This window comes from Cydia strobilella, chromosome 4, assembly GCF_947568885.1.
Source record: "Cydia strobilella chromosome 4, ilCydStro3.1, whole genome shotgun sequence".
Taxonomy (NCBI): Eukaryota; Metazoa; Arthropoda; class Insecta; order Lepidoptera; family Tortricidae; genus Cydia; species Cydia strobilella.
This window is the reverse complement of record NC_086044.1, coordinates 9452815-9479907: the sequence shown is the minus strand read 5'-3', so window position 1 is coordinate 9479907 and position 27093 is coordinate 9452815. Positions and strand designations below refer to the sequence as shown.

Below are 27093 nucleotides of genomic sequence, written 5' to 3'. Positions count from 1 at the left end.
GCGAAGCGTGCATATAGATGATAATATTATTACGAATCTAATAGGTAGAGATCAATAGTTATTTGTTCTACAAGAGGTAAAGTTGCTGTTAATCCGCTCGTGCTAATATTAATATTGATACCCGTGCAAGCGAAAGATTCCAAAATTGAACCACGAGCATAGCGAGTGGTTCGAAAAGAAAATCTTGAGCGTTGCGAAGGTTAAACAAATTTTGCCATCGAGTGGAACAATATTTTTCACATCAAACAAAATCAAATCCAAAAGTTTATTGAATATTTATCATTCAAAATCATCATATAAAATAAAAGTCAATTCTGCCAGCCAGCATTATAAGGAAACAACTCAAAATTTGCATCAAATTACTTTGCCACTTGTGAATAGAATGAAACTTTTTCATCAGTTTTTGAACAAGCAAGAGAGCCTTTGCAAGCTGGTGTGGTGAAATAGACAAGCTTATTGTAATCGAGGTTTACTTGTGATTGTGAATGGCACGGCACCGTGCCTGTTATAAGCCGCGCGGTCGGCACTCGGCACTTGCTGAATGCTGACCGACTAGTGCAGTGCCTCTCTACCTGCCCCAAACTATTGGCCTTCGCCGCGATGCCGTTTGACCGGTCCTCTCACTCACACTCATGGGACAAAAATCTCTCGCAAATTCACTCCCACTCAACAGCCGGTTTGGGCTTTGGCCGTCTAGAGTCTACTGCACATACGTTGAACCAACGGTCGTTTTGCTTCGTATTATGGCTAAACATGTTGATACGAGCGCGGCCTCATTCCAGTCTGAATAATAAATCTAAATACTTTGTTCTAGAACGTTGTGAACAATTATAATTAGAATAAAGGCCAATTGTCATTTTATTAACTGACGAAAGTTATCAAAGTTTAAGCGGTGCAAAAGTTGTAAAAGTGCACATTTGTTGTTAAATGCAAGTGTTTTGTTATTTACATAAAATAAGTGTGAAGTGTTGTTAATAAAGGTGCTATGCGTTACCTAATTAATTTTCATTAAATTCCAAAATATGAGTATGACCCAAGCTCCATCTAGAAATATGGAATCATTACCAAAGCAGTTTGTATCCGCGATGCGGACGTTGTTCGATATTATGGATGATAAACATACTGGGTACGTAAAGCTCACGGATATCGAAAATCGTTGGAGAGATGACCGCACTAAGGGTTTGCCAAGAGGTGTTATAGAGAGCCTTCAAAAGGTCGCTTCCCACGACGGTTTACTAACATTTGAACGCTTTTGTACCGGCCTTAAAATCTGTCTTTTGTGCAATCAAGTTGAAAAAAGTTCTGATAAAGTTAACAGACTTAACGACGAAGAATCAGGAGGCGGCAATGTTCAAATAAGCAACAATACTCATGGCCACCATCGCCCGCCTTCAGCGCCCTTGCTCGATGTCGATGTGCAGCAGGACAAGAATTGGAACGCAATTAAAAATACAGAGACAACATCACAACAAAGAACTATCAGCATGCCCCAGTTGCTAGGCCGCAAAGATGGCCCTTTCCAAGAGATGAGTAACCACGGAGCAGCAATAAATAAACACGACAGGGTTTTCGCTCCTCCAAAACCGCCAAGATTGGAGAAAATTTCTGCAGAAAGGAAGGAACCCTCTAGAAGCTTCAAAACAGATGACGCACCACGCTTTGAGCCTGAAGACATTGGGGACTTAAAAATTGACTTTGAGGAAGTAGCTCGGTCGGGAGAGGAGGCCAGTAGAGGCCTGGGAGATGGAAGACCATCAAACGACACACAAGCGCAAGGCATGCGTCGCATGCGCCGTCGCGAGCCTCGGCGACACACCCTACATAACGGTGTAGACTATAATCTCCTTAAACGAATGAAACAAATTGAACAAGAAAAGGATGTGTTGCTACAGGGGTTGAATGCAGTCGAGGAAGCAAGAGAGTGGTATTTAAAGCAGTTGGGCGAGGTCCAGGAGAAGATGCGACATGCTGGGCGGATGGGAGTTTATGTTGTAAGTTTAAGAATGATTCCAATTCTTTATACTCGTAACATACCTACTCAAGGTGCATTTTGATTACTTAATTAGGTACTAGAAAACAATTCGACATTCTTTTTCTCGTGTCAAATCTAGTCATTTCATATAAGTTCTTATACATATACCTAGTGGGCAGCGGTGTTGACTGAACTGGCCTTTGAACTACACTTTTCTAGTTTAGGTTTAACCTTTTTAAAGTTAGAGTAGTACTTAATGCCGTACAATACCAGCGCAGAACTGAAATACAGCGCTTTCGTTTCGAGTAGGTAGGTACTGTAAGTAAGTACTTAAAGTCCTAATTTGAAAATCATTTTAATTTACAAGACAAGATTTGCGACAAGTATACTGTCACACTATTCGCGCCTAAGTAGGTAACTAAGAGCAGTGACATTATCAGTAAGTAGGTAAGTGTGTACAGTCGTGGTATGTGCCGTTACTCTTCAGGAGCCATGGAGTGAAGCGCATCAGGAACGGCTGGAGCTACTGCGGGCACGAGTGCTGGAGTTGAACCGGCAGCTGGGCGCGCTCGCGGCAGGCTGGCGGCACGGCCAGCTGTCGCTGCACATGAACCTGGCGCTGCCGGCCGCGCCAAACACGGGCGTGTTCACATCCGTCACCAAACAGAACCGCGTGTTAGCCGAGGTTCGTAATTACTAGAGAACTGTGTCTGTTCCGTTTTAATACACCTTTCGTCTCCGGTGGATTCTTTTTTCTCTCTACACACATTGTAATTGTCATATATATATATATAACAAAAGGTGTCTCTTTAATTGCCAAAAATTAAGGATACATGAGCCTATAGCCTATATATAGCCATTGTTTGCCCCCTACGACTTCTCGGAAATCTAACATTCAATACCAGCTATTGACAAACAGTTCCACCTTCAATCAACAATTCTAATTGCTTGGTTCTATGTACCTCTACACTCAAGACCGAATGAGTTACGTATGATAAAAAGTTAACAATAGATACCGAAGCTTTTTGCCGTGATTATCGGCACGGTTATGCCAATTACTAATGACTATTACGTTTTTACTCCTGTGCAACAGCATTAAGGTATCTATTTATTTTTTAAATAGTATTTAAGAACTGATGTATGTGTTCAGATATTTCTTCAAGTTTTAGAAATGCTTTTCCTGACAGTTCATACTTTATACCTATCAAAGGAAAAGACAAATCGCTCAAGCCCAAAGGACGCTTATACATATGTATAACTCCTCGTGAACAATCCGCTCCCCACCAACGGCACCAACGCAACAATGGGTCAGAAATGAATCTAAATTTCAAAAAGTTTTTTTTTTACTGACAACTTTAGAACCCTGGAAGTTGAGGGTTTAAGGAGTGTCTGGGAAATATTAAGTATTTATTTTATATTTTATAGTTCTTCTGTTCTTTGTTGCAGGAAGTCAATCGGAAAAATGAGAGAATAGCTGTTTTGGAGAGGGAAAAGTCAGCACTGATCAGAGAGGTGTTAGGACAAAGAAATCGAACAAAGATACTGGATAACTTTGCATAACACACAAATAATTTAAGAGCCCGTTATCGATTTTAGTCGCAAAAATGTAATATTGATAGTTTTAGTGGCTGAAATTTTACAACTTTTGATACGTAATAGAAATAACAAGGGCTGGTTTCAATTAGCACGTCTTATAATCTTGTCGTTTTACAGATATTTTTTTTGATAACACACTCACTAAATTAGTATTTTTTTTTCTGATGGACGTTTAGGTAAACGCGTGTAAACCACTGATTTTGTCGCTCTTATTTGTCAATTTCGTAAAGTTTGGACGGCTAAAAATGGAAATTTTGTATTACACATATCATATACTTCACCTTTTACACACTACATTTTTATTATTATGACTTTGAAGTAGTGTAAATGAAAGTTAGACGAAATCAGATTCTTCAGAAATTACTTCAAAGCAAGTGACAATTCCTCTGAAAATCGACTTATTTTCAACGTAATTATGATACTTAAACAATCTACAATATTTGCTGAAACTGTTCTTATACATCAATTTGTATAATTTACCACCATACATTTTTGATGATTTTTTAAAAACTGCCCCTTCTCTTCATATATTACCGGTGACGCGCGCTCGCCACCTCATTATAAAAAGGCAAGATGAGACGATGTGCTAATAAAAATCAATACTTGTTATTTAGATATTACGTAAGAAAACGTGTATAATTTCAACGACTTAATCTATAAATTTTACATTTTTGCTCCAAAATCGTTACCGGGTTCTTAATTAAAAAAATAGAATAAGATCATACAGAGATTTAGGTGCTAAATTGTTTATCCTGTTCTCAATAGTAAATAACATAGAAATTTAAGACCCAGAACCATGTGTTCATAAGCCAAATAGTGCTATCTCAAAAACATAAAAAAATTCAAGGTGTCAGTGAGGACCTGAGGTCAGCTGCAAATAGGAAATATTACGCGAAGCTCTGCGTAGGGGCCGCCGCTACCACAATCTGAGGGTCTATCGCGAAACAATAAAATCGAAATTTCGTTATCTAACATCTTTGTCACTCTTGCATATTCGAGCGATAAAGAGGCAGATAGCGAAATTTCGGATTCGCGTTTCCCGGTAGGTCCTCTGTATAAGTTACTCTATGGTTTACTAAAAAGGCTTGTGCTGCACTCTAGTGGCAGAACATTGCAGTAACATCACCTATTCTATGCTGCGTTAATGGTCTACAACTTTTTCATTAATCCAACGTGGCAATGATAATTTAATTCAGCCAAATAAAAAAATATAATTTTATTTATATAATAACAAATAAATATTTATATCGTGTAATCATATTTTTTGGACGTAATAAACTAGGGCTCGCGGTCGAATCCGTGTTTCGTTTACACGTTTCGAATACCCGTTTCCGAATAATACGTAAACGGTTTTCTGGCCCGTTCGTGTAGTTAAGACCCGTGTACACGGATAAACGGGTATTCGAAGAAACGTATCTTATTTATCCGTGCCTCCGGGACACGTCCTTGACGATAGTAGCGAAGGAACGAACGCCAGCTACAAATGAATAGACAAAAGATTCATGACGAGATTCTGTCATATTTAACCTTATTCCGTGGGTCATAGAGTCGAAATTCAATAAACGGTTTAGAAACCCCTTTCTTGAGCAGGTAGTTTTTGTTTGCAATAGGTATTACGAGTATTCACGCTTCTTATCAAAGTATAGTATTTTATATAGCACTTTAAATAGCTACTTTTTTTACGTTGCGGGTTAGCAATATAATAAAAAAACCTGTTAGTACCTATTTAAAAAAAAACAAACTAATGTTCGAAATTGGCATTAAGTATTTACATAGAGTAACTTATACTAGAGCGGTACTGTCATAGTAAATTTTGTAACCCCAGTAAATTTACTGCCATCTGTCGACACACTATAAAACTAAAAATAAATATTTATAAAAATACGATAAAATGTATTTAAATATGGATAAATGATTTTTTTATTTGCATTAATAATTTTTATATGATTTTGACCCATGTTCTTTCACTAGTATGCGTTTAAATTATAAATAACAAACGAAACAGTCAACGCCCTCTATACGAGTGTAGGCCAAGACTAGTGGCGCCATCTGATCGAGTATCAAATTTTCGTGATTTTCGAGGCACGTTCTTTCCTTAGACTGTATCCATCTATTACGGAGTTATATCTATCTTTGGTATTTATAAAAAAAAAAACAATTTTAACTTGCTTCTTTATTTTTAGTTTAATTTAAGAACATGATATGAAATTGTAGTTCTTGTCATGTAATGTAGGTCTAGGTACACCTTATAAAACAAAGTCCCCCGCCGCACCTATGAATGAAGTTTTTCTTTGGGAATGTTTATGTGTATATTTTGTTAAGGTTTTGTTTAAATTGGTAGAAATATGACGATGTTTGCTAGTGAAGTTAGAAAAAATCACGCTGGCTTAATCGAAAACGCTGCCCAATCTATTTGATCTCAATGTATGGTGGACTTGTCTCTCTTTCATTGGACTACAAAAAAGTGCGCGATGGCTGTCTGTCTATATTTTAAGAATAATTAACCCATTATTAACTTCTAAAAAAAACCGGATAAGTGCGAGTCGGACTCGCCCACCGAAGGTTCCGTACAAATTTAATTTTAAATGTTTGTTGTTATGGCGGCAACAGAAATACATCTGTAAAAATTTCAACTGTCTATATAGCTATCACGGTTCATGAGATACAGCCTAATGAGTGGTGACAGACAAATGGACAGTGAAGTCTTAGTATTATTAGGCTTCCGAAGTGAATACTTGTTACAGAATGTATTTTATTATGCTTGACTCTCCATGCGAAGCCGGGGCGGGTCGCTAGTTATTAATAAACACTTTAAATCAACTTGATAAAATTTGCAACTTCTCAATAAATTCTAATTGTTTTTGCTTTAGGTACCTCTTACTACAGTAAAACGCTTTTTAGTGCGGTACGGCTACAAAACAATGGAAAACATTTTCTTGTGCAGATGTTTTGACCTTATTACAACGACATAAAGCTAATAATTGGCGGTGACCTACGGCGGTAATAGTTTGGGAACCTACATGTTTTCGACGACGACAAACAAAAGGATATTGGAAAACAATGGATGGATGGACCACCGGTCGGCAAGGTGCGCATTTAAGTTTATTACCTGAAGGCTAGTGAGAAAGTGACCAAAGTGAATTATGAATGATTACCAATTTAAAGATCTATCTTAATGTAATTAGCAATATTATCGCAAGTTATCCAAGGTAGTATAGGTTTTTATGGTTCTTGGGTAAAATTCTGCTTTTCATTTGAGCATGATTACTCGATAATCCCGCTTTTGTGTACCTACTAATAACTTTTTTGCGCCGTTGGCAGGTTTGTTGTTTTCGCAAAGCAGTAATAGATCCGAGATAAAAATAACAACGAAATAATTAAACTGTTATTTTTAATTAATATTGTATTCTGTCTGCACACCTATTATTAACGAAAATACTATACCATTATGTAACTATAATTAAAATCTATGATCGATATCGAATTTATGTAATTAGCTTAGAAGCAATCGGTTTTATTAAATGATATAAATAGTTTAAAATAAAAATTATGTATACCTACTATCAAACATAGGAAGATGGCTCAGTACCTATGTTTTATCAATACGGTTAAAAACAATTTAAAAAAAAAGGAATTGTGCGGTTTTATGAAACCACGATGCAAGTGAAATTTTTTTCGGATTGTAGGCATTTAACTAAAAAAATCGGAAATTAATTCGATTTACGGTATTAAAATAGCGGTTTTAATCTTAACTTAATAAATTGGGGCGATAGAATAAAAGCTTCACTAAAAATCGTACGACAAACGAATTCATCTGAAGTCAACATAATAATAGTGGACCTTGTTACCTTTGTACATTGGCTCAAACTGGTTCGGAGTATTTGGACCCGTTCGGAACGGTCTTAAGTACCCGTGTAAACGGAGATACGTGTCTAAGATACGTTTCTTGGGAACGTTCCTTCGAAACGTTTTCGAATCCCGGCGGTTCCGTGTAAACCGGGTTCTTAGTACCGCCGGGCTTAAGAACATGGAACACATTTCGGCGTGTAACACGGATACCGGGAGCCCTATAATAAACGTGTAATAGCGAAATAAAAAAAGTTTTAGGACATCCAAACTATTGTATGGATTACGGTCAGAAATAGGTAAATTTTAAAAAGTTGGAAAAGTAAAAAGCACTAAGCAGTTCGCAAAAACCAACTTTGCGAAGGCTAACTAAACAGCTACGTAAAGTATCACTTTTTGAGAAACTGTATTAAAATAGTTATTTACGATACAAGTGCGGAAAAGAGGAAATTCGAAACGAGTGGCGATAAATTAAAACACGACCGCAGGGAGTGTTTTAAATCGACACGAGTTGCGAATTACCTATTCGCACGTGTATCTTACAACGTTTTACAGTACATATGGCCCTTTAAACTTTCGACATATGCACGAAAAGCGCTATTTGACGCACTAGTGCGAGAAAGTAGCACCATATGTACTGTAAATATATTCTCGTGCTTTTTTTTAATTTTCTTCATTTTCTCGATTAATTTCTCAGAAATATTTATACTGGATGGAAATGGAATTGCGTCATAAAAAAAATAGGAAAACTAATCATTTTGTTGTTGACTACATATCTTTTTCAAGAATAAACGGCCCGGTCACAGACCGCACAGCTGCGCCAATATGTATGGAAGAAATCGTGAAAAGTTCCCCTCCTTGTCACACCTGGTAACATTTGGCAACCCCCTCCGCACTGGTGTGACGTCACATATTTGGCAATTTTCGCTAGACCACAGAATACATAATGCTAGACTTATATTGACCAGGATATAGACCGTGATTACCTTTTGTATTGTTTTTGAGCTCCCGATATTTCGACGCAGTTACATTCAAAGGAACCAGCAAATCGAATGAAGTATTAGTATAATAGCAATATTAGAAATTTGGTACAAGGCGTTACGTAACAATGTTTTTTTTTATTAAATAAAATACATAAGTACCTACATATAATCACGCATATTTCCGAGAGGGGTAGGCAGAGACCGTATTTCCACTTGCTACGATTCTAACATACATCTTTCGCTATAACATTCCTCATACACGCTCGCTCATTTCTTAAATTTTATGATTATACTTTGTTGAACATTGTGACTTTTAGGTAAAAATGGTCAGTTGGGTGTTACGTAACTTTTAGATAGGGGGAGGGGGTTACACGAAAACGTTAACAATTGTGTTACGTATTATTTGAACGCCCCCTTATCAACAGTCATTAAAATTTGAAAACTCATATACGAACAAGGACTCATGAGGACTCTAATGATTAATTAATATAAATTGGTATGTTAAAAAACAAATTACACAACTGTGTACATTTTATTTTCTTGTGATACTAATACTATGTCTTGCAATTAACAGTAGTGCCATACTTAAGAAAAATATATTTATACTAAAACAAACCTGCAATTATAGAATGCTTGACTACATTAAGATAATATAACCAATAAAATGTGAAATACAACCTTTACTGTGTTAATTGTTTCTTGTAATATAAGGAGTAGTCATATTCCCTGAATGGCACATCATATGTGAGGTTTCCTTGGTCCCAAGCTCGTTCAATGGCCACTAGGAGCTCTTTCTGCTTCTTTCGGCAGAGTCCTGTCTTGAATGCATCCAGTATCTGTAATGAGAAATATAAATAAAAAATACAGTTGAAAAATAAATCCTTTGTACATATTACACACCAGTGTACCAGCATGTATTTTAAAAATTAATATTAAATGTGCAGAAAAAGTTATGGTAGATCACCAGGTCAGTCACTGAAAGCAAAGTGAGGTTGCCAGGCAGCCAATATTGTTTGCATGCAGCAAACCACCCATCCTGATTGCACTGATATGGGGTTTTATAAAAATATGGGTTGAAGTTTACCAAAATAATTATTAGGTCAAATGGCACAACATTTGATATAAATGTTTATTGTGTATCAAAATCAAATCAAATAGCCAAAAAAATTAAAGCCAACAAAGCTCTTAAATTCACAAGTATTAATAAAATCCATACCTGTCCAGTGTGCTCCGAAATAAACTGTTCCAGTAATTTAGTATTCCTGTGATCTAAAACCAGATATTCATCCCTGCAAATGGGACAAGGGTTTCCTGTCGATATAATACCGTTCCTCACACAAGTTTTTCTCGTCTTTCTTGGAGCAAAAGCACCTTTGTGGTTACGTCTGTACAAAAACCATACTGGTTTCTCCCCATAAGTTTGTTGGTAGGCTTTGCTTTGCATATATCTTATACTGGTTTCTGGGGGAATAATTTTGGTCCTATCTTTAGCTGGATCGATCGGTTTTTGCTCCTCGCCTTCACCATTGTCGGCCGGCTCACAGTAGAAACGAACACTGGTCCTAGCTTCGGCTAAAATAATTCTACGTATGGATGATTGTATACCAATCCACAGAGCCATGATTTTATAAATTACTATTTTGTTTTATAATAAATATTTTATTTTATAATATGACTGATAAAGAGAAAAATGAAGTTCCCAAAGAATTAAACACGTTATTTCATCAATATGATATGATACGGTATGTCACTTTGACATTGACATGACGTTAGGTTATACTATTTCATGCGTTAACGTTAACATGACAGTGACAGCATTGACATTGTTTTTTATTTATTTTAAGGGACCCTTAGACCAGGACTTCCGGTTCGAGCGCCATCTTGATAGTTAGCATCGTGATTAATTACTTTGTTTTTTGTTTATTAATATTGTTTAAAGTGTAATATCGATAGCTTATTATACAGTAAACTAATGTGGTAGTGTGCAGTGAATGGAGAATTAATTTTGAAGCGCGTTTAACCACCATCTTGGAGTCAACGGCCGGTAGTCCACGTGCTTCTTGTAAAGACTAGCTATCGATTTACAAGAGCTAACAAATCACCGTACACTGTCTTGTACAACCGTACAATTTTTGTCGTTTGTAAACCTCTCAATACCTTGATACTGGCGAAATAGTCCCACTGGGCTGAAGCCATAATTTTAAAAGAAGAAGAAGACCCTTAGACCAATTATACAGCGCCTTGACGGAGCTAATAAACAATATTATACTACTCTTTGCACGAGAGGCTCTTCAGATCAACTTTAAAAGAACTCACTGACTGCGTGAGTATATATTCTTTGGGCTGAACCGGAACGCGCCGCGATTCGCGCACGAGTGTGGACGGCCCTAAAGAGGTAAAGCGCGCTCCAGACTACGCGCCGCGATTCGCGCACGAGTGTGAAGGGCCCTTAACGCTGCCAGTCTTCTGGGCACCATAAGGCCCCAAACGCACGAGAGCTTAAAAAGCGTTCCGTGTGGGACGCCATAAGTAAGAGCTAGAAAGCGATATCTCTTTCTCGCTCTTTCTTATGGTGCGTATGGAGCCTTACAGATGATAGCGAACTGGGCAGCATTTTTTATTTATAAGTTTATTTTAAGTTTTATAAGTTTAGTTTAGTTTTACAGATTAGTTAGTTAGTTTATTTAATTTTAAAATTGACCTAAATAATTATAACTTTGTAACAATAAAGCAATAAATATATTATTCACATTGCGGATTTACTGGATTGCCTCCTGAAAAAGAATATTTAATAACCCTCCTCACCTCATACTCACGAGCGCTTTTTCAACGCGCGTTAAAAAAGCGTTTGAATGACACAAATGGAAACATGTGTATTATTTATTCACACGACGGCGGTAGCGCTTTTTATCAAGCGTTGTTGGATTTTCAACTTTAAGCCTTGGTCCATGGAGACTATATAAAAGGAGCCAAATCTCTATGTATAAAAAGTGTCCATCAAAAAACAGTAATTAGGCGGCGCCACCATACACCGAAATACATAGACCTAGCATTACATAGACCAGCTATACGCGTGCGCCCGTAAGGGATAGACATAGATGACGTCATAAACGTGGGGATACCATATTGGTAAAAATTACCCCAATATTTGATATCACGTTGGGGCGATTACCCTGGAGGCAAAGTTAGCTTGTTTGACAGTATTAAAACATTGTTAAATAAAATGTCAATGGGCCGTCCTTTTTAGGCGTATAAACAATGAAATACCTCCTATAATTCGCGCAGGTGGTACAAAACTAAACATGTTTAGTAAATAAAACGTAAAATAAAATGTATTATGGGTTTTAATTTAAAGAAATCACAAATCGCAATCACACCAATTAATGTACACCACATTTAATCTTCACAACATTTGTTTATTTATTTTTTGGAATTAAAGTACGAAAAAACTTCGAGGTCAAAATTACCCATAAAATTATGATATTTTCATCTGGTATCCCTAACATGATTGTTATGTAGCTAAATTAAGAAGAAGTTTAAAAATGGCTGACCTCAGACTCCTACCTAACTACGTAATTTGGGCGGATAATTGTACAAATAATGTTTTGTTAATTTGCGTAAATAATTGTGATATTTTTATTGAAATCGCTTGATTCTACATTGCTTTGAGTGTAACGTAATTTTACGATGTTATTCTCACATATTGCGTTAAGAGGAAGGTGTAAAATACCGTACTTACGTGTGAAAGATTATGATCTCATATTTTTGCTCAGAGCGGCTATTACAGCCGATTACAGAACAATTCACCAGTATTTTATCAAAGTTCAAGCATTCAAAACGCTAACCATCACTATATTTCATAAGAGAAAGCACAATTTCATACAAAACAACGATAATTAAACAAGCAACGAACAAACATGACATGTCACGTAATTATTTGTTTGCCACAATCTCGGTTGTGGCAGCGGTGGAAAAGTGAAACTATGACAAGGACAAACAATAACAGCGCTTTCTCTGCTACTCCTACTGAAAGATACATAAGACTATCCCGTTCGGTCATTTTCCCCCACTCCTCATGACCGATCCAGTTATACTAGATTCATGCCGAAATACTACCAAAAACAACCTACGTAATTTGGTCGGGTTATTTGTTGCCTTATATGTGGTTCATGTTATACTCATGTCCCAGAGCCTAACTAGCGCCACCGGAGAGATTAGGAACTATTATTTAAAGCTGAAAGCGGTCACTTTTGCAACAATGAGGGCTATCGTTTTTTTGCTCACCAGTTGGCGCCTCTGTTGATGGTGGTAGTAGTAGTAGTAGACGATAACCCTTCGCGCCTACATTTTTTAAATTTGCCGCCTTTTTCTAATGACAAGATTTGCTTGACCAACTATAGTTGGCAATGTATTAAAATGCCGCAAAGCCTGTGTAGCCCTTTACGACACCCCGACCTTATTTATCAATAGCAACACCACCAAGCCGTGTTTGACGTTTTATTCATTTCAATTTTGGAGAATTCAAACGGATTTTAACGTATATCGGTGTGATATTTTGTTTTTATTGTCTACTCGATTCTGTGTTTAGATGAATTTCAAACATATTTATAATTATTAACAGTGTTTAGTGGAATCAGTAACTGAAAGAACTCGTGGAAGTTACATTAGGTTCATTAGAAGGAGTTCCGTCGAACTACAAAATGTCTGATGCTACTGGAGAGAGTCCTGTTGTGTGAGTTGTTTTTAAAGTTTTTATTTAGTCAGTTATGTCTTTAATTTTAAATTTCTAATAGGATAAACAAAGTCAAGTCACCAGTAGAACACGGTAATCTTGTATCCAACTTGAAGCACCTATTTGATTTTCTAATTAATTTTTATTATCTTTATAGGCAATATTTCAGCTTTCTATTTCCGACAATACACACGTGTGTTATAGGAAGGCTAAAGGAAGTAATTTTTATGCCGTGTTTTACCAAACCAACATTACCTTTTCTTCAGTAAGTAACTGAATTTACTCTAGTATTTCCTGTTAACACAGCTGAACAGATATAGGATAAGCTTTGTCATTTATTAAATTATACAACTTTTAAAGTGAGTTGTGTAGGGTTATGTATTCATATGGGATTTTGTTCCATGCATTACATAATATGGATAGTGATGGTGGAAAGCAGTGATTAAAGAATAAGCATTAGTTTATGCTATAATAAAGTATATTTATTTTAGAGAGAATTGTTACATGTTATGCCATTGATATTAAAACATCAAAACGAAAAAAAAAACAATGTTCCTTTATATGTCACATTCAAATATGACCATAGACAGTCCTGCAGCCAGCACCTTCCAACACCTTCTCCTGATGGATGCTCATGTGGCTGCGGTATGGCACTATCCACACATTAACGTTTCACAGTGTCTAGCAAACTTCACTTTAGCCAATGGTTTTGTCATTATGTCTGCTAACTGTACTTCTGTCGGGCAGTAGCTTATATCAATCAACCCTTGCACAAAGTGTTCGTGTATGAAATGGTATCGTACATCTATATGCTTCGATCTTTTGTTACAGGAACCAGATTTGACAAGCTGTATCGAACTTTGGTTATCGACATGCAGATTTACTTTTACTTCTGTTTCTGTAATTTCCTTTAAGAGTGATTTTAGGTATAACGCTTCTTTACAGCATTCTGCTGCAGAAATAAATTCAGCTTCAGTAGATGAAAGGGCCACTATAGGTTGTCTCTTGGATGCCCATGAAACAGGTCCATTTGCTATCATAAGTATTGAGCCAGATGTGCTTCGTCTCGTCTTCGGGTCTCCCACATAATCAGAGTCCGAGTAAGCATTTATAATTTCCAACGGGCTATTTCTTTTAAACAGTATGCCCTTCTCTTTAGTTCCAACTAAATATCTGAATACCCTCTTCACTTTCATCTTGTTTAGTCGGGTTTTCAACATTTCTGCTTACTAAATTGACAACCTGTGCAATGTCAGGTCTCGTTCTGGTCGATAGATACAGAAGACTCCCCACTGCCTCTCTATAAGGGTATTCCTTCTCCTGGGGAGTTTCCTGTGTCGCCTTTGCATCGATGCTTCCAGGTGTGTCACAAGATTTCGTATCTTTCATATTATATTTTTCCAAAATATTGTTAATCTTCTGCGTCAACCTTATTTCTTCTTTGGAGTTATGAATTTCCATACCCAGATAAGTATTTGGATTTTCATTTCTTTTCATCTCAAATTTAGTTTCAAGTTTTTTTAATATGCAGTCTATCTTTTTTCGGTCTTTTCCTATGACCATCACCGACAAACAATCCGATTATTATTGACTTGTCTTCGTTTACGAATACGCATCTTTCGGTTTCTATTGTCTTGAAACCTAAATCAAACATTGCTGGGGTAAAGGTTTTATTCCATGTGAACGGAGCTTGTTTTAATCCGTATAGTGATTTTCGTAATTGACAAACTTTATCCGTTCCATTTCGACCAGTATCATAGCCAACAGGTAGTTTTATGTAAACTTCATCTGACAGTTCGCCGTATAAGAAAGCAGTCTTGACATCAAAAGTCATGAAGTAATAATTTTTAGATGCGGCAACGGCTAATAATGTCTTAAGAGCAGATTTACTTACGACTGGGCTATAAATTTCTTCAAAATCCAGATTACCTTTCTGCTCGCAGCCACGTACGACTAATCTCGCCTTGTACGTACCGTCATCTTTTATTCTAAATACCCATTTGTTGGACAGAATCTTGTATCCTTTGGCTTCCGACTTGTCAACTAACACCCGTGTGTTGTTCTTTTCGAGTGAATCCTTTTCAGATTGGATTGCCTTCTCTCAATTTCGCTTGTCTGTGCCTGTCACAGCTTCTTCATAGGTAAGTAACGAGCAGTCAGTTTTATTTTTAGACGCAGACATAGTAATGCAACTTTTTTTTTTTTTTTATGAAATAGGAGGCAAACGAGCAGACGGATCACCTGATGGAAAGCGATTACCGCCGCCCATGGACACCCGCAACACCAGAGTACTACTTAACTCGAAATCTCGTGTCCATCCTGGCGGCCTCACTACTCTCTTTGGTCTTTCACTTTGAGCAGGTTCAGGTATCTCAGGTGGCTCTGGAATTTCTGGATCAGCAACAGCAGGTTGGAAAGAAGACTCTGAATCGGAAGAAAATTGATTAGGTTCCTGAAAAGGTAAGTTATTATTAGTTTTACAAGGTTCTAATTCAATTTAAATTTCTTCTTTTTCATGTTCCGAACGTTCCCGTTGAATATTTTCATATTGTTCAGCAGTATTGATTTTGAAATGCATCTTCTCCATTATTCGTACATCTCTGCTGATAACAATGTCATTTTTCGCCGGTATGTATATTTTATAACCTTTTGCGTTTCTCGCATATCCTATAAATACTCCCTTGCTAGCTTTCGCAGTCAATTTTCCTCTGCGATTTTTGTTTAAAACAAACGCTCTGTTCCCGAATACATGTATAATATCGCTTTCTACTACAGGCGTGAAATTGGCTGTCTCTGTCGGCTCTTCAAGTTCAAGGTAGTATAACCCGTCTCTTCTCTTTGCTTTTAAGATTACACTTTTGTCTTCTAGGACACTAGCTTGATTCTTTTCAAATAAAACCATTATCTGTTATCTTGCTTACTGAGTTTACTGACATTAAATTATTTGTCAAGTCCGGTACGTAAAGCGTATTATTTAAGATATGTTCGTACTCATCAGAATGTAGTACCACTTTTCCTTTACCTTCTACATTTGCAGTATGCTTTTCTGACGCCAATCGTAATTTATCTGATGCAGGGATTAGGTTTGTCAACAAATCTTCTTCTCCTGTTATGTGCGACGTACAGCCGCTGTCAAGACACCACGACCCATGTTTGAATATTGACGTTTCAGTTGTCAAACATACATTGTAGCTCTTTTGTTGATTTTTGTTTTAGTTTTTCTTTTGTTTTTTCTTCGACCAACAATCTTCTGTTGAATGCCCTTTTTTATTATAGTTGCTGCACATTAAACCCTTTTTCTTTGCCTTCATGTAGAATGCTTCTGAAGTTTGGGGCTCAGATTGCCTCCTTGCTTCATATTCTTCGATTATTTTTACCTTGAGAGTTTCAGGGCTAGGCAAGTTGTCTCTCGATTCAATCGCCGTTCTAAAGCTATCGAAATTTGTAGGTAGACTGAACAACATCATTATGCTTAACAGCTCTGAGTTAATAGTGACTTTCATGTCTTCTAATTTACCCACGACATCCATGAAGTTGTTAAAATGGTCTCTTACGTCTTCTTGAGGTGTCATCTTCTTCAAGACTAATTGTTTTAATAGGGTAGCTTTTCTTGCTGGTCCCGAACTTTGATAGATGGATATTAATTTATCCCATACCTCTTTTGACGTGTTGCAACCTTTAATTTGCTTGAGTTCTGCTGGAGATATAAGCAGTAGTAACTCAGACCTTGCTTTTCTATCTTCCTTTTCAAAAACACTCTTTTCTTCAGCAGTCGCAGTCGTCGATAAAATTTTTTCGCCGCTCGCGTACTCCCATAAGTCGCTTTTTATTAAGATTGCTTGTGCTTGTAGGCACCATGTGTCGTAATTGGATTTCGTTAATGTTTCGATGTTACGAAAGTTCGAACCCATTTTTGATTCTCTCACTTTTACACTTTTTTATTCTTTCTTATTATCACTTTTATTTTACACAACCACGCTCTGCTACCACTGATGGTGGAAAGCAGTAATTAAAGAATGAGCATTAGTTTATGCTATAATAAAGTATATTTATTTAAGAGAGAATTGTTACATGAAAAAAACAATGTTCCTTTATATGTCACATTCAAATATGACCATAGACAGTCCTGCAACCAGCACCTTCCAACAGATAGTTTTCCAGTGGCAAGACCTCAGGGGAGACCAAGTTTCATATTTCACCCTTTAAAATTTGTTTACAGTACATTTGGTGCTACATTACGACACCGGTGCTATAATAAGCACATTACGTAACTACGTCGAAAAGTTATATTACCATATGTACTGTAGAATGTACGATACACATGCAAATAGGTAATTTGGTCCCTTTGGTCGTGTTTGAATGTTCACCACAAACTAAATATCCCAGATTTTTGATCCCCCCCCCCCCTTGGTTTAAGCGTAGGCGATGTTTAAGGTTATTAATTGCTTAAGTTTAGGTTCTAGGACATCTAAGATGTAGATGTAGATTTCATCTAAATTGGTTCAGCGGTTATTGATTCCTCATACAATTCTACACCATCCTTTTCACATTTAACGGATTTTTTTTAGGATAAAAACTATCCTATGCTCTTCCCCGGGACTCAAACTATCTCTATACCAAATTATGTCTAAATCAGTTCAGCGGTTATTGAATCTCTATACAAATTTCCACCTGCCTTTTCGCACCCTTCTTAAGGGATGATTTTTGGGATAAAGACTATCCTATGTTCTTCCCTGAGACTCGCCAAATTTAAACTAAATTGGTTCAGCGGTTTAAGGGTGAAGAGGAATTAAAAAAAAAGTATTTCTTTCATATTTTTTTGTGCTTTCACTTCGGAATGGTGTCACTTTCATATCATTAATGAATTCAGCATCCCTGATTAATACGAAAACGATACCAAACTTGGCCTGGTAGCTTAACTGATGTAGATATCAAGAAAAAGGTGAGAGAGAGAGACCCCTTCCCCCCCCCCCCCCCCAATTTACGTCAAAAATCTTGGGTGGCTCCACTTTTTAAATCCATCCTTGGATCTTAAGGACCAATTCTGCCAAAGGAAATCTCTTGTTCACGCAACGCCGTATTTTAATACCAGCACACTCCACTAAACCCGTATTATTAAATTCAAGCCACAGCGCTCAGATCGCGGCGCGAGCGTGTCGCAAATTTTTGCCGTGGCGCCACTTCCGCGCGAAAGAAATCAGTCGTAGGATTATGTTCAGCTATCCTGCTCGCACTCGTCGGCTCGCTTTTTCGTCCCGCTGTCCGTCTGTCTGTCACCACCGAGTGCCGCTATAACAACAAATACTAAAAACAGAATAAAATAAATATTTAAGTAGGGCTCCCATACAACAAACGCGATTTTTTTGCCGTTTTTGCGTAATGGTACGAAACCCTTCGTGCGCGAGTCCGGCTCGCACTTGACCGGTTTTTTTGTTATATTGAAATAAATAGTTTAAAAGTTATTTAAGAAAATAGCCAAAAAGTTACCATACCCCCCCCCCGTTTATCTCCGAAACTACTGGGGCTAAAATTTAAAAAAAAATACACAAAATAGACAGGAAAACCTATTAGAAATGTGCAGTCAAGCGTGAGTCAGACTTAATTACTTAGTTTTTGATCCGGCCCCTACGGATTTTTTAAAGACATTTCACTCACGTTTCACATAAAAAATACATTCTTACAAAATAGTGTAAAATATAATGTACGGAACCCTTGGAACGCGAGTTCGACTCGCACTTGGCCGGTTTTATTTTATTGTGTGAATCCTTTGTTTTGTGGTGGAGATGTGTTTCATGGATAAAAACTTGTATCAAGGTGACTAATAATTCGCCATGCCCTTCAGACATATTTAGCCAGTAGCCACCGTAGTGTCACGAAATCCAATCCTTCGCCCGGATCCTTCTAGACGGGCGAAGGCGAACGTCTGCCCGTGTTGCACTAACTTGGATACGTTGTTTTGGTCCGTTAACATACGTACCTATTCGACAATTAGAACTCGAGTTAGGTAGGTGCTAAACCAGTTAATTGTAGGCGTATAAAGGGCCGGTACTAACGGACTGCATCCCACTTGAAACTGTGCAGTCAGCATGCAGTTTCCATACAAGATGTAACCGAGGTTAAATCCGTCTTCTCCCTTTATCCATTAAGTTCCTATTTAAACGCAAATTACCAAGATATTAAATAGGTATATATCCTATTAAGTATATATTTCTCTAAAAATTACATACGATACGATTCAGACTTCCTAGAACATAGCTATAGAATAATAAAGCTCCATTTAGACGGTTCAACAACTTGCATGCAATATTCTATACATTGCTAATTGCTAACTTACAGAGTACAGTGAATTCAGCCGATCGACCAAATACCCCAACGTAACGAAAATAGCATGCAAGTTCTTGAACCGTCTAAATGAGGCTTTAAGAACGAGATACACATATCAAACGATAATTCTTAAATAGGTATACCAGTCCACCAGTCGAATCCGCAACCCTCATCTTGGAAGTCGTATGCTTTATCGCTAAGCCACCGACGCTTCTTAGACCCATAGACCTATGCTTTTGCAGAACTATATTTTATGACGAAAACTGTGTTATGAGAATTTTGGCGCGAGTAGTAGAGTTGTGCATGCTCGTTCACTGAAAAGATCGCTCCTAACTAGTACAATCTCACAACTGTACTAGTTCGGTCTTTTAGTACAGTAGTACACAGAGAGAGTCGACGTTTAGTTTTAGTTCGGTCGGATGGGTCGGATCACTCGGATCGCTTTACTGTCATTGTCACTCCTCGGTCTTCGCTCCCATTCTGTTTCGTTCGCGTGTAGTGACTAAAACGTACTAAGAGCAGAATCATTAGGGAATAGTTCGGTCTAGTGACAGTGGAGGGAATTGTGTCTTTTTGATTTTAGTACATGTACTACACAAACACAAGCCTACCGAGTAGCCCGACACCCTCGTATGGGAAGCCTTTTCACGTTTAAAGACTGAATTTCTTTTTAAGCTATAATGTTCTCTCTATAGTCAATTTATATTTAGGTTTACGTAATCTTAATATAACTTAAAGGAAATTAATGTCGCCCAAAACACTACCGCGTCCAGGAAGTAACGCATAAATCGAAATTTGGAGCAGCGCTACGTAACGACGCTGCCACTTCTATTTCTGTGTGTCGAAGAGTGCATGTTGACCCTTTATTCCCATCGGCTACTACTCGTTGGGGAGTGTTCGACTCTGGCAAACCAGAGTAAATGTTACCCGGAGCTCCGTACAACTGCGTAAACAAAGAGCGCACTTTGCCAATAAAACACTCGACTCGCCTTCGCTCAGTGTGCGATGTAACATCTCTGGACGCAGCATCCGTCACCCCCCTCGTTCCTTGTAACATCACTCTTAAGTTCTCTTGCATCTCTTTCTTGCCCATTGACTCCTAATTAATTCTCTCTCTTTTTACGTGCACGGTAGCAAGCGAATACTCCCGAATCCCACCCGAAGTCCCGTCCTAAATTCATTCGCTCAGTCTCATATTGTGCCGTGAAAAACAACATCAACGTCCAACTAATTACCTTACAAATAATGCCTAAAATCGGTCGTTAATAATAGAGTAACCTAACTAATGAGTATAAATACAATAATTATTTCATCGCTTCGAGTTAATGAGTGTTATTACAAAGTATAGTGATTGTGTACGTATTTATTACGTAGTAGTAAACAAATGTCAATTATCTATAAGCAGTAGTGCGAAGCGGACAACTATATGTTATCTATTGTGGTTGATTTGTATATTTAATTAATTACTATGAAACTGACGTAGAACGAGTTTATTTTATTTATATGCATTTTGTTGTCTATTCCAAATTATTGTGTACCTAGACAGTGCCTTAACGTCGCAAATAAGTTTCAAATGTGATTTTTATACATTATGTATTGACTATATATTATCTAGTGCGTAGGTCGGAGGTACATAAATGTACAAAATGGCAACATTACCGCGGACATCTAAACATGCAGCTGGTATAACTTCGCCTTTCAGGTAAGAGAATTTAAAAAAAACGAAACATTATGAAATAGTAAGTCATTAATTTAATCTGGGGTAAGATGCAGTCATCGAATATTGGCCCGAAAATTATTGAAGAATAACGACAGGATTGTGAAGAAAGTCTAAAATCTACTTGTCCGGGGAATCGAACCCGTGATTATTGGACCTATTCCTTAAAATTAAAGGGGTTATTCTAGCTAGAGTTATTATTTGAAATTATGTAGGTATGTGTTTGGGTGTAGGCTGTTGTATGAATAACAATAAATATGGTACAGCCATCAGATAATTAGATTGGAGCGGCCAAGGTGCTCACAAATATCTGAACACGCCTTTAAAGGCGTGTTGAGATATTTTTGAGCACCTCGGCCAAAAACATATGACGTGATTATTGGACAACCCCTTAGTAAAAACCGCATGAAACTCCGTTCAGTAGTTTTTGAGTTTATCGCGAATGTCTTTTTCTTTGAAACAAATGAATCTATCTATCTACTCCCTACAGACAAATTTAATATAACAACATGAACAAAAATATTCGTATGTACCCTCAATAGGTATAAAGTATAATTTTATTAATTTGAGTAAACTGCGTATTAAACATTTGATCAATATTTGCTGTTAATTTCGTTTATGTGCTATTTTTCTGTACCTAATAAGTAAAGATATAAAGATAAAAAAAAAGATAAAAAATGTTTTTATTGCACAGAACGAATACAATTGTAGTACAAAGTAAGTACATATCACAAGTTACAGAAAAGAGTTGGTGCATAACTGAATTGACATTCGGAGGTTCCAGGAGTCCCCGCACTAGGTTAGGCCTGTATCGCGGGAGACCAGATGTACATTTTTATGTCATGCGAGTTAAGTAGAATAATATTTTTACAATTGAGGACAAAAATGAGATTCAGGTTTATATACCTGGATTAAGAATTTTTACAATTGAGGACTAAAATGAGATTCAGGTTTATATACCTGGATTAAGAATTTTTACAATTGAGGACAAAAATGAGATTTAGGTTTATATACCTGGAATAAGATAAATACAATTTCTGTTATTAGTTATTACATTATTGCTATTAAATTTGTTTCTAGGTTCAACTTTAGTTTCAATTATATTCCAATGATATTTAGTCTAATCTAGCTAGTTTTATATCTATTACAGTTATGTGTTACACAATTTTATAAAGTTACGGTATTTTAGTCTAATTTAGTTAGTTTTATATTTATTGCAGTTTTGTGTTAAACAATTTTATAAAGTTACAATATATTAGTCTAATTTAGTTAGTTCTATATCTATTACAGCTTTGTATTAAACAATTTTATAAAGTTACAATATTTTAGTCTAATTTAGTTAGTTTTGTATTCATTACAGTTTTGTGTTAAACAATTTTCAAAAGTAATGTCTCAGTCTCATCATAATCAAGTGTTGATAACCAGGTAAAAAGTAACCTCTTAGCCACCTGCACAGTGCAACTAATTAATTCGCTCTGGAGCTTTATGGCCGTATTATAAATCGAAGAGCAGAGGACGTCGCCAAATCGTCTCCCAAAAGCCGTGTTAACCCTCGGGATAGGTAACTTAAACACGCGTTTAGCAAGTAATTTCTCATAATTTTCAGACTTAACGCTTTTTTGTGAATTGAAAGACAGGCTTTATGTATGTAGAGCTGGCGGACTGTAAGTACTTTAGCATCTTGGTAAAGGCTGTTTGTCGGATATCGAAAGGGCTTTTTGAGCATTACCTTCAAGACCGAACGTTGAGCTCTTTCAGCCATTATGATAAGCGTCTTGGCGGCACTACCCCATACTGAGATGGCGTATGTGATTAGAGACTGACATATAGATATATATATATATATTCTTTAAAAGTTTCAAGTCTGCGGAATGTCTAAGTTTCTTAAATATATACATCGTTTTCCTAATTCTGTTGGAGAGGCACTTTATATGAGCTTTGAAATTAAAATTTTCGTCTAAAAGTAAGCCGAGATATTTTATAGAGTCGGTACGACATATTACTTCACAGGTACATGATAAGTTACTGACATTATTGCAATTATGAATTTTGATTGAGTCTCTAGCATTAGAGGGGCTGGAAGCGGCAGATTTATGAAAACACAGGAATTTAGTCTTTTTACTATTTAAGGTTAGAAGGTTATCTCGGAGCCAGCAGGCGACGTTACTCATACCCTTTTCTGCTGCAGTAAAAACACTCTCCCAAGTGTCGCCTTTAAAAAGGATCACTGTATCATCGGCATAGCAGATTATTTCCGCTTGGGAAAGGGGAATGTTGTGAATGTCATTAATGTAGATTAAAAATAATGTGGGGCCAAGCACGCTCCCCTGCGGAACCCCAAAATCCACCCTGTCCAGCTCGCTCTTGTGGCAGTCCGCTTTAACTAGTTGCCTTCTGCCAGATAGATAACTATCGAACCAGGCCAGTGACACGCCCCGTATCCCCAATTTTTCAAGCTTATGAAGGAGTATTGGTCTAGACACAGTGTCAAAGGCCTTGGCCAAGTCCAAGAAGACGCCGATGCAGTTTATGTTATTGTCCAAGTTGGCAGATATTAGATTGACCAAGAGCGAGATGGCATCCTCAGTGGACCTGCGAGACCTAAAGCCAAATTGTCTCTCAGACAGTACTCCGCTCCTTTCTAAAAACCTGACGAGTCTTTTATTGACTAGTTTCTCTAAAATCTTCTAAAGGACACTAAGTAGGGATATAGGTCTGTAGTTGCAAGGTTCATTTTTAGGTCCGTCCTTATGGGGGTGATAGATGCTATTTTCCACAGTTCTGGAAAGTGCTATTGTATATGTGCTAGTGGTTCCAATATTAGGTGGCCAACAGACTTGATCAGGTCGCCGCTGACCCCATCCAGGCCAGGTGCACTATTCTTTTTAAGCTGTGAAATAATACTTTTGATTTCATTGACATTTGTAGGGTGCATGAAGAAGGATTTGGAAGGACTTTCTCTTATATTTACTTTGGCGGCTAAAGTCTTCTCAGCGACCCCAGTTTGAGCAAAAATTTTATCTGCAAGCTTTTTACCCGCCGACGAGAAGAAGTTATTGCACATATTCAGAGACTGCTTGGGGTCATTGGGATCAATCAAGTCAGCGTGTTGAGTCGGTTTCTTTGGGATGTTGCATATATTTCTTATCACACTCCACAGCTTCTTAGGGTCTTTGTTGTGAGTCACGAGGAGGCTTTGTTCGTGTTCGTGTTTTAGCTTCCTTAGGAGGTTGTTAAAGAAATTTTTCTACCGGATGTAAGTTACTTTTGAAAATTCGTCATTTGGATTTTGTCTTGCCTTTAAGTGTAATCTGTCTCGATGCCGAGCACATCGAAGCAGCCCTGGCGTCATCCATGGTTTTAGTGTAAACTTCGTTCGACTTAAAGTTACTTCCCGCGTGTTATTTGCAACTACAGCTTCGAAGGTTGTCATAAATAAATCAAGAGCCAAATTCGTGTCGCCTGCCTCTAACACCAGATCCCAGTTGACCAATGAAAGTTCAGCAGCATCGCCGCCAAAGTCGGTAAGTGACCGACGCTTATTCTTAATTACAGGCCTGGGTCTGGTTGAGGTAATTCCAACGGCAACCATCTTGTGGTCAGTTATCTGTTTCGCAGACCGTACCGACTACTGTAAATTTAGATCTGACAAAGATGTGGTCTAAGCAAGCGCCCTCTCTAGTAGGTTTAGTTATGGCTGGCGCTAAACCATGCTCGCTCATGAGACACAAGTATTCTGTAACATTAGCTCTATGTACGTCATCTGAAAGTATGTCGATATTAATATCACCAGCAATAATAAATTGCTTCGTGTTATCACAACTGCTTATTAAGTGGCCGACTAATCGGCCATTTTAGCCGACTAGTCGCCGACTAATCGCCGACTACAAATGTGGCCGATAGTCGGTACATCCCTATTATATTCCCAAGAACATTCAATTTGAACTTGTAGTTTTTTCTAATTCCTAAATTATTGCGCGTTTAGACGCGCGCGTTCCTTAGTTTTGTCACTGACACACTCACTCACCGATCATCATAATTCTAAGGTACTTCTAGCAGACCCACAAGCTTCAAATTTAAAACAAAAGTAGTTTTTAGCTTATCAAGCCATAAAAAACCTAAAAATATTGCAATATCAGTCACGTTTTAAAGATGTATGAGTAAGTTTGTAGTCCCATATAAATATATGCTATTACGAAGTTACTTTTGCAGTTCCTACAAATAGTAGGTAAAGTAAGGGTCTAAGATGTACGATGTCAGTATGAAGATATGTATAGTATGAGTATGGTAAGGATATGAATGTGGTATAGGTATGAGTGCGGGTATGGTGTGGGATGGGTACTTAGGTATGAGATGAGTATTTTATGAATACAAGTATAGTTTGGTATGGCCATGAGTATTGTATAGGTTTGAGTACAAAGTATAGTGTGGGATGGGTATGAGCTTTGAGAAAAGTGGTAGCTGACGTTGACGTACAGTACAAGAAGTAGCACCCGAAAAGAAGTACTTAACTACAAAAAAAAAACAAGTAAAAAAAAAAGAAAAAAAAGCCGGTCAAGTGCGACTCGGACTCCCCCACCGAGATTTCCGTACTTTTTAGTATTTATTTGTTGTTATAGCGGCAACAGAAATACATCATCTGTGAAAATTTCAACTGTCTAGCTATCACGGATACCTACAGCCTGGCGACAGACAGACGGACAGTGGAGTCTAGTAATAGGGTCCCGTTTTTACTCTTTGGGTACAGAACCCTAAAAAACAGAATAACTTAATTTTATTTCTTTTATAAAAAAGGGAACTTCAAAAAACCAACCCACTGAAAAGCACAAAATAATTTTTATATACCCCACCCCTATCCTTGTCCAGTCCATATCCCGTCGTAAAGCAAATTTGTGCCAAAAAGTTATTAATACCTTATAAAATAAAACTATGAAAACGGATTATATCCCGTATATTGAATTTATACTACATCCCGACGTTTTGAACCCTTTACAGCGTTCGTGGTCAACGGGTGACTGAAGAAAAACTACAATGTGCAAAAATACCCACATACAAAAATAATGAACCATAAGAAACTATAAACTTTGAGGCTGGTTGTACATGCAAAATCGGTTCATAAGGCTAGTTATACAATACAACAATTTTCAAGTAAAGATATACGCGACAAAGCTCTAACCCCACACCTCTGACCTAGACGCTAAAATTGCCTTTTAAACGGGTGTGATCCTTTTCACTGATGAGAAACAAGGTAGGCGCGGCGCACAAAAGAAACAATGCCTTTTTTTTACCTGACTTGGGCTCTATTACACTAGGGCAATTAGAGCGATAGGTCTGTGTGGGGGGATGGTAGCCTGGGGAAAATCCAGGACCCTTCCTCATCACACGAGACGGTTTTGCTACGCTGAACGAGATCGCTTACGTAGGACACTTCTATGGGTATCAAAGGATTGATTTAGCCGCGTCGCGCCGCGCCGCTTTGCTTCGCGTTCGCGCGTCGTTAAGACGCTACGCCTACGTTAGTGCATACAAAGAGGATATAATAAGATAGAGCGGTACTGTCATAGTAAATTTTGTAACCACTGTAAATTCACTGCCATCTATCGACATACTTTAAAACTAAAAATGAAGATTTATAAAAATACGTCAAAATGTATTTAAATATGAATAAATGATTTTTTTATTTGCATTAATTATTTTTACAGTACATATGGTGCTACTTTCTCGCACTAGTGCGTCAAATAGCACTTTTCGTGCATATTTCGAAAGTTTAAAGGGCCATATGTACTGTAAAACGTTGTACGATACACGTGCGAATAGGTAATTCACAACTCGTGTCGATTTAAAACACTCCCTGCGGTCGTGTTTTAATTTATCGCCACTCGTTTCGAATTTCCTCTTTTCCGCACTTGTATCGTAATAGTAC

General features: G+C 37.4%; 3 protein-coding genes across 4 annotated transcripts in view; 2 read left to right on the top strand and 1 right to left on the bottom strand.

Moving 5' to 3' along the window:
- Positions 1-837: 837 nt before the first annotated feature.
- On the top strand, positions 838-3559 carry LOC134740565 (suppressor APC domain-containing protein 2). The gene is made up of 3 exons (XM_063673085.1): positions 838-1991; positions 2460-2657; positions 3419-3559. The coding sequence occupies exons 1-3, from the start codon at positions 1023-1025 to the stop codon at positions 3530-3532; spliced, it is 1281 nt and encodes a 426-aa protein (XP_063529155.1). The 5' UTR covers positions 838-1022; the 3' UTR covers positions 3533-3559.
- Positions 3560-8898: 5339 nt separating this feature from the next.
- Positions 8899-10125, bottom strand: LOC134740564 (small ribosomal subunit protein mS40). The gene is made up of 2 exons (XM_063673084.1): positions 9614-10125; positions 8899-9233 (listed from the first exon to the last, which is right to left on the bottom strand). Exons 1-2 carry the CDS (start codon positions 10016-10018, stop codon positions 9078-9080), a joined length of 561 nt encoding a protein of 186 aa, XP_063529154.1. The 5' UTR covers positions 10019-10125; the 3' UTR covers positions 8899-9077.
- Positions 10126-12915: 2790 nt separating this feature from the next.
- The window catches only part of LOC134740563 (centrosomin), a 36683-nt gene continuing 22505 nt past the window's right edge, over positions 12916-27093 (top strand). Inside the window, exon 1 of one of the 2 annotated variants that reach the window (XM_063673083.1) lies at positions 12916-13129. In XM_063673083.1, the coding sequence (XP_063529153.1) occupies positions 13098-13129 (32 nt within the window). In that variant the 5' untranslated portion in view covers positions 12916-13097. Of the gene's footprint in view, positions 13130-20369; positions 21156-27093 lie in introns of those variants that run through there. The other variant, XM_063673082.1, reaches the window with a different exon arrangement.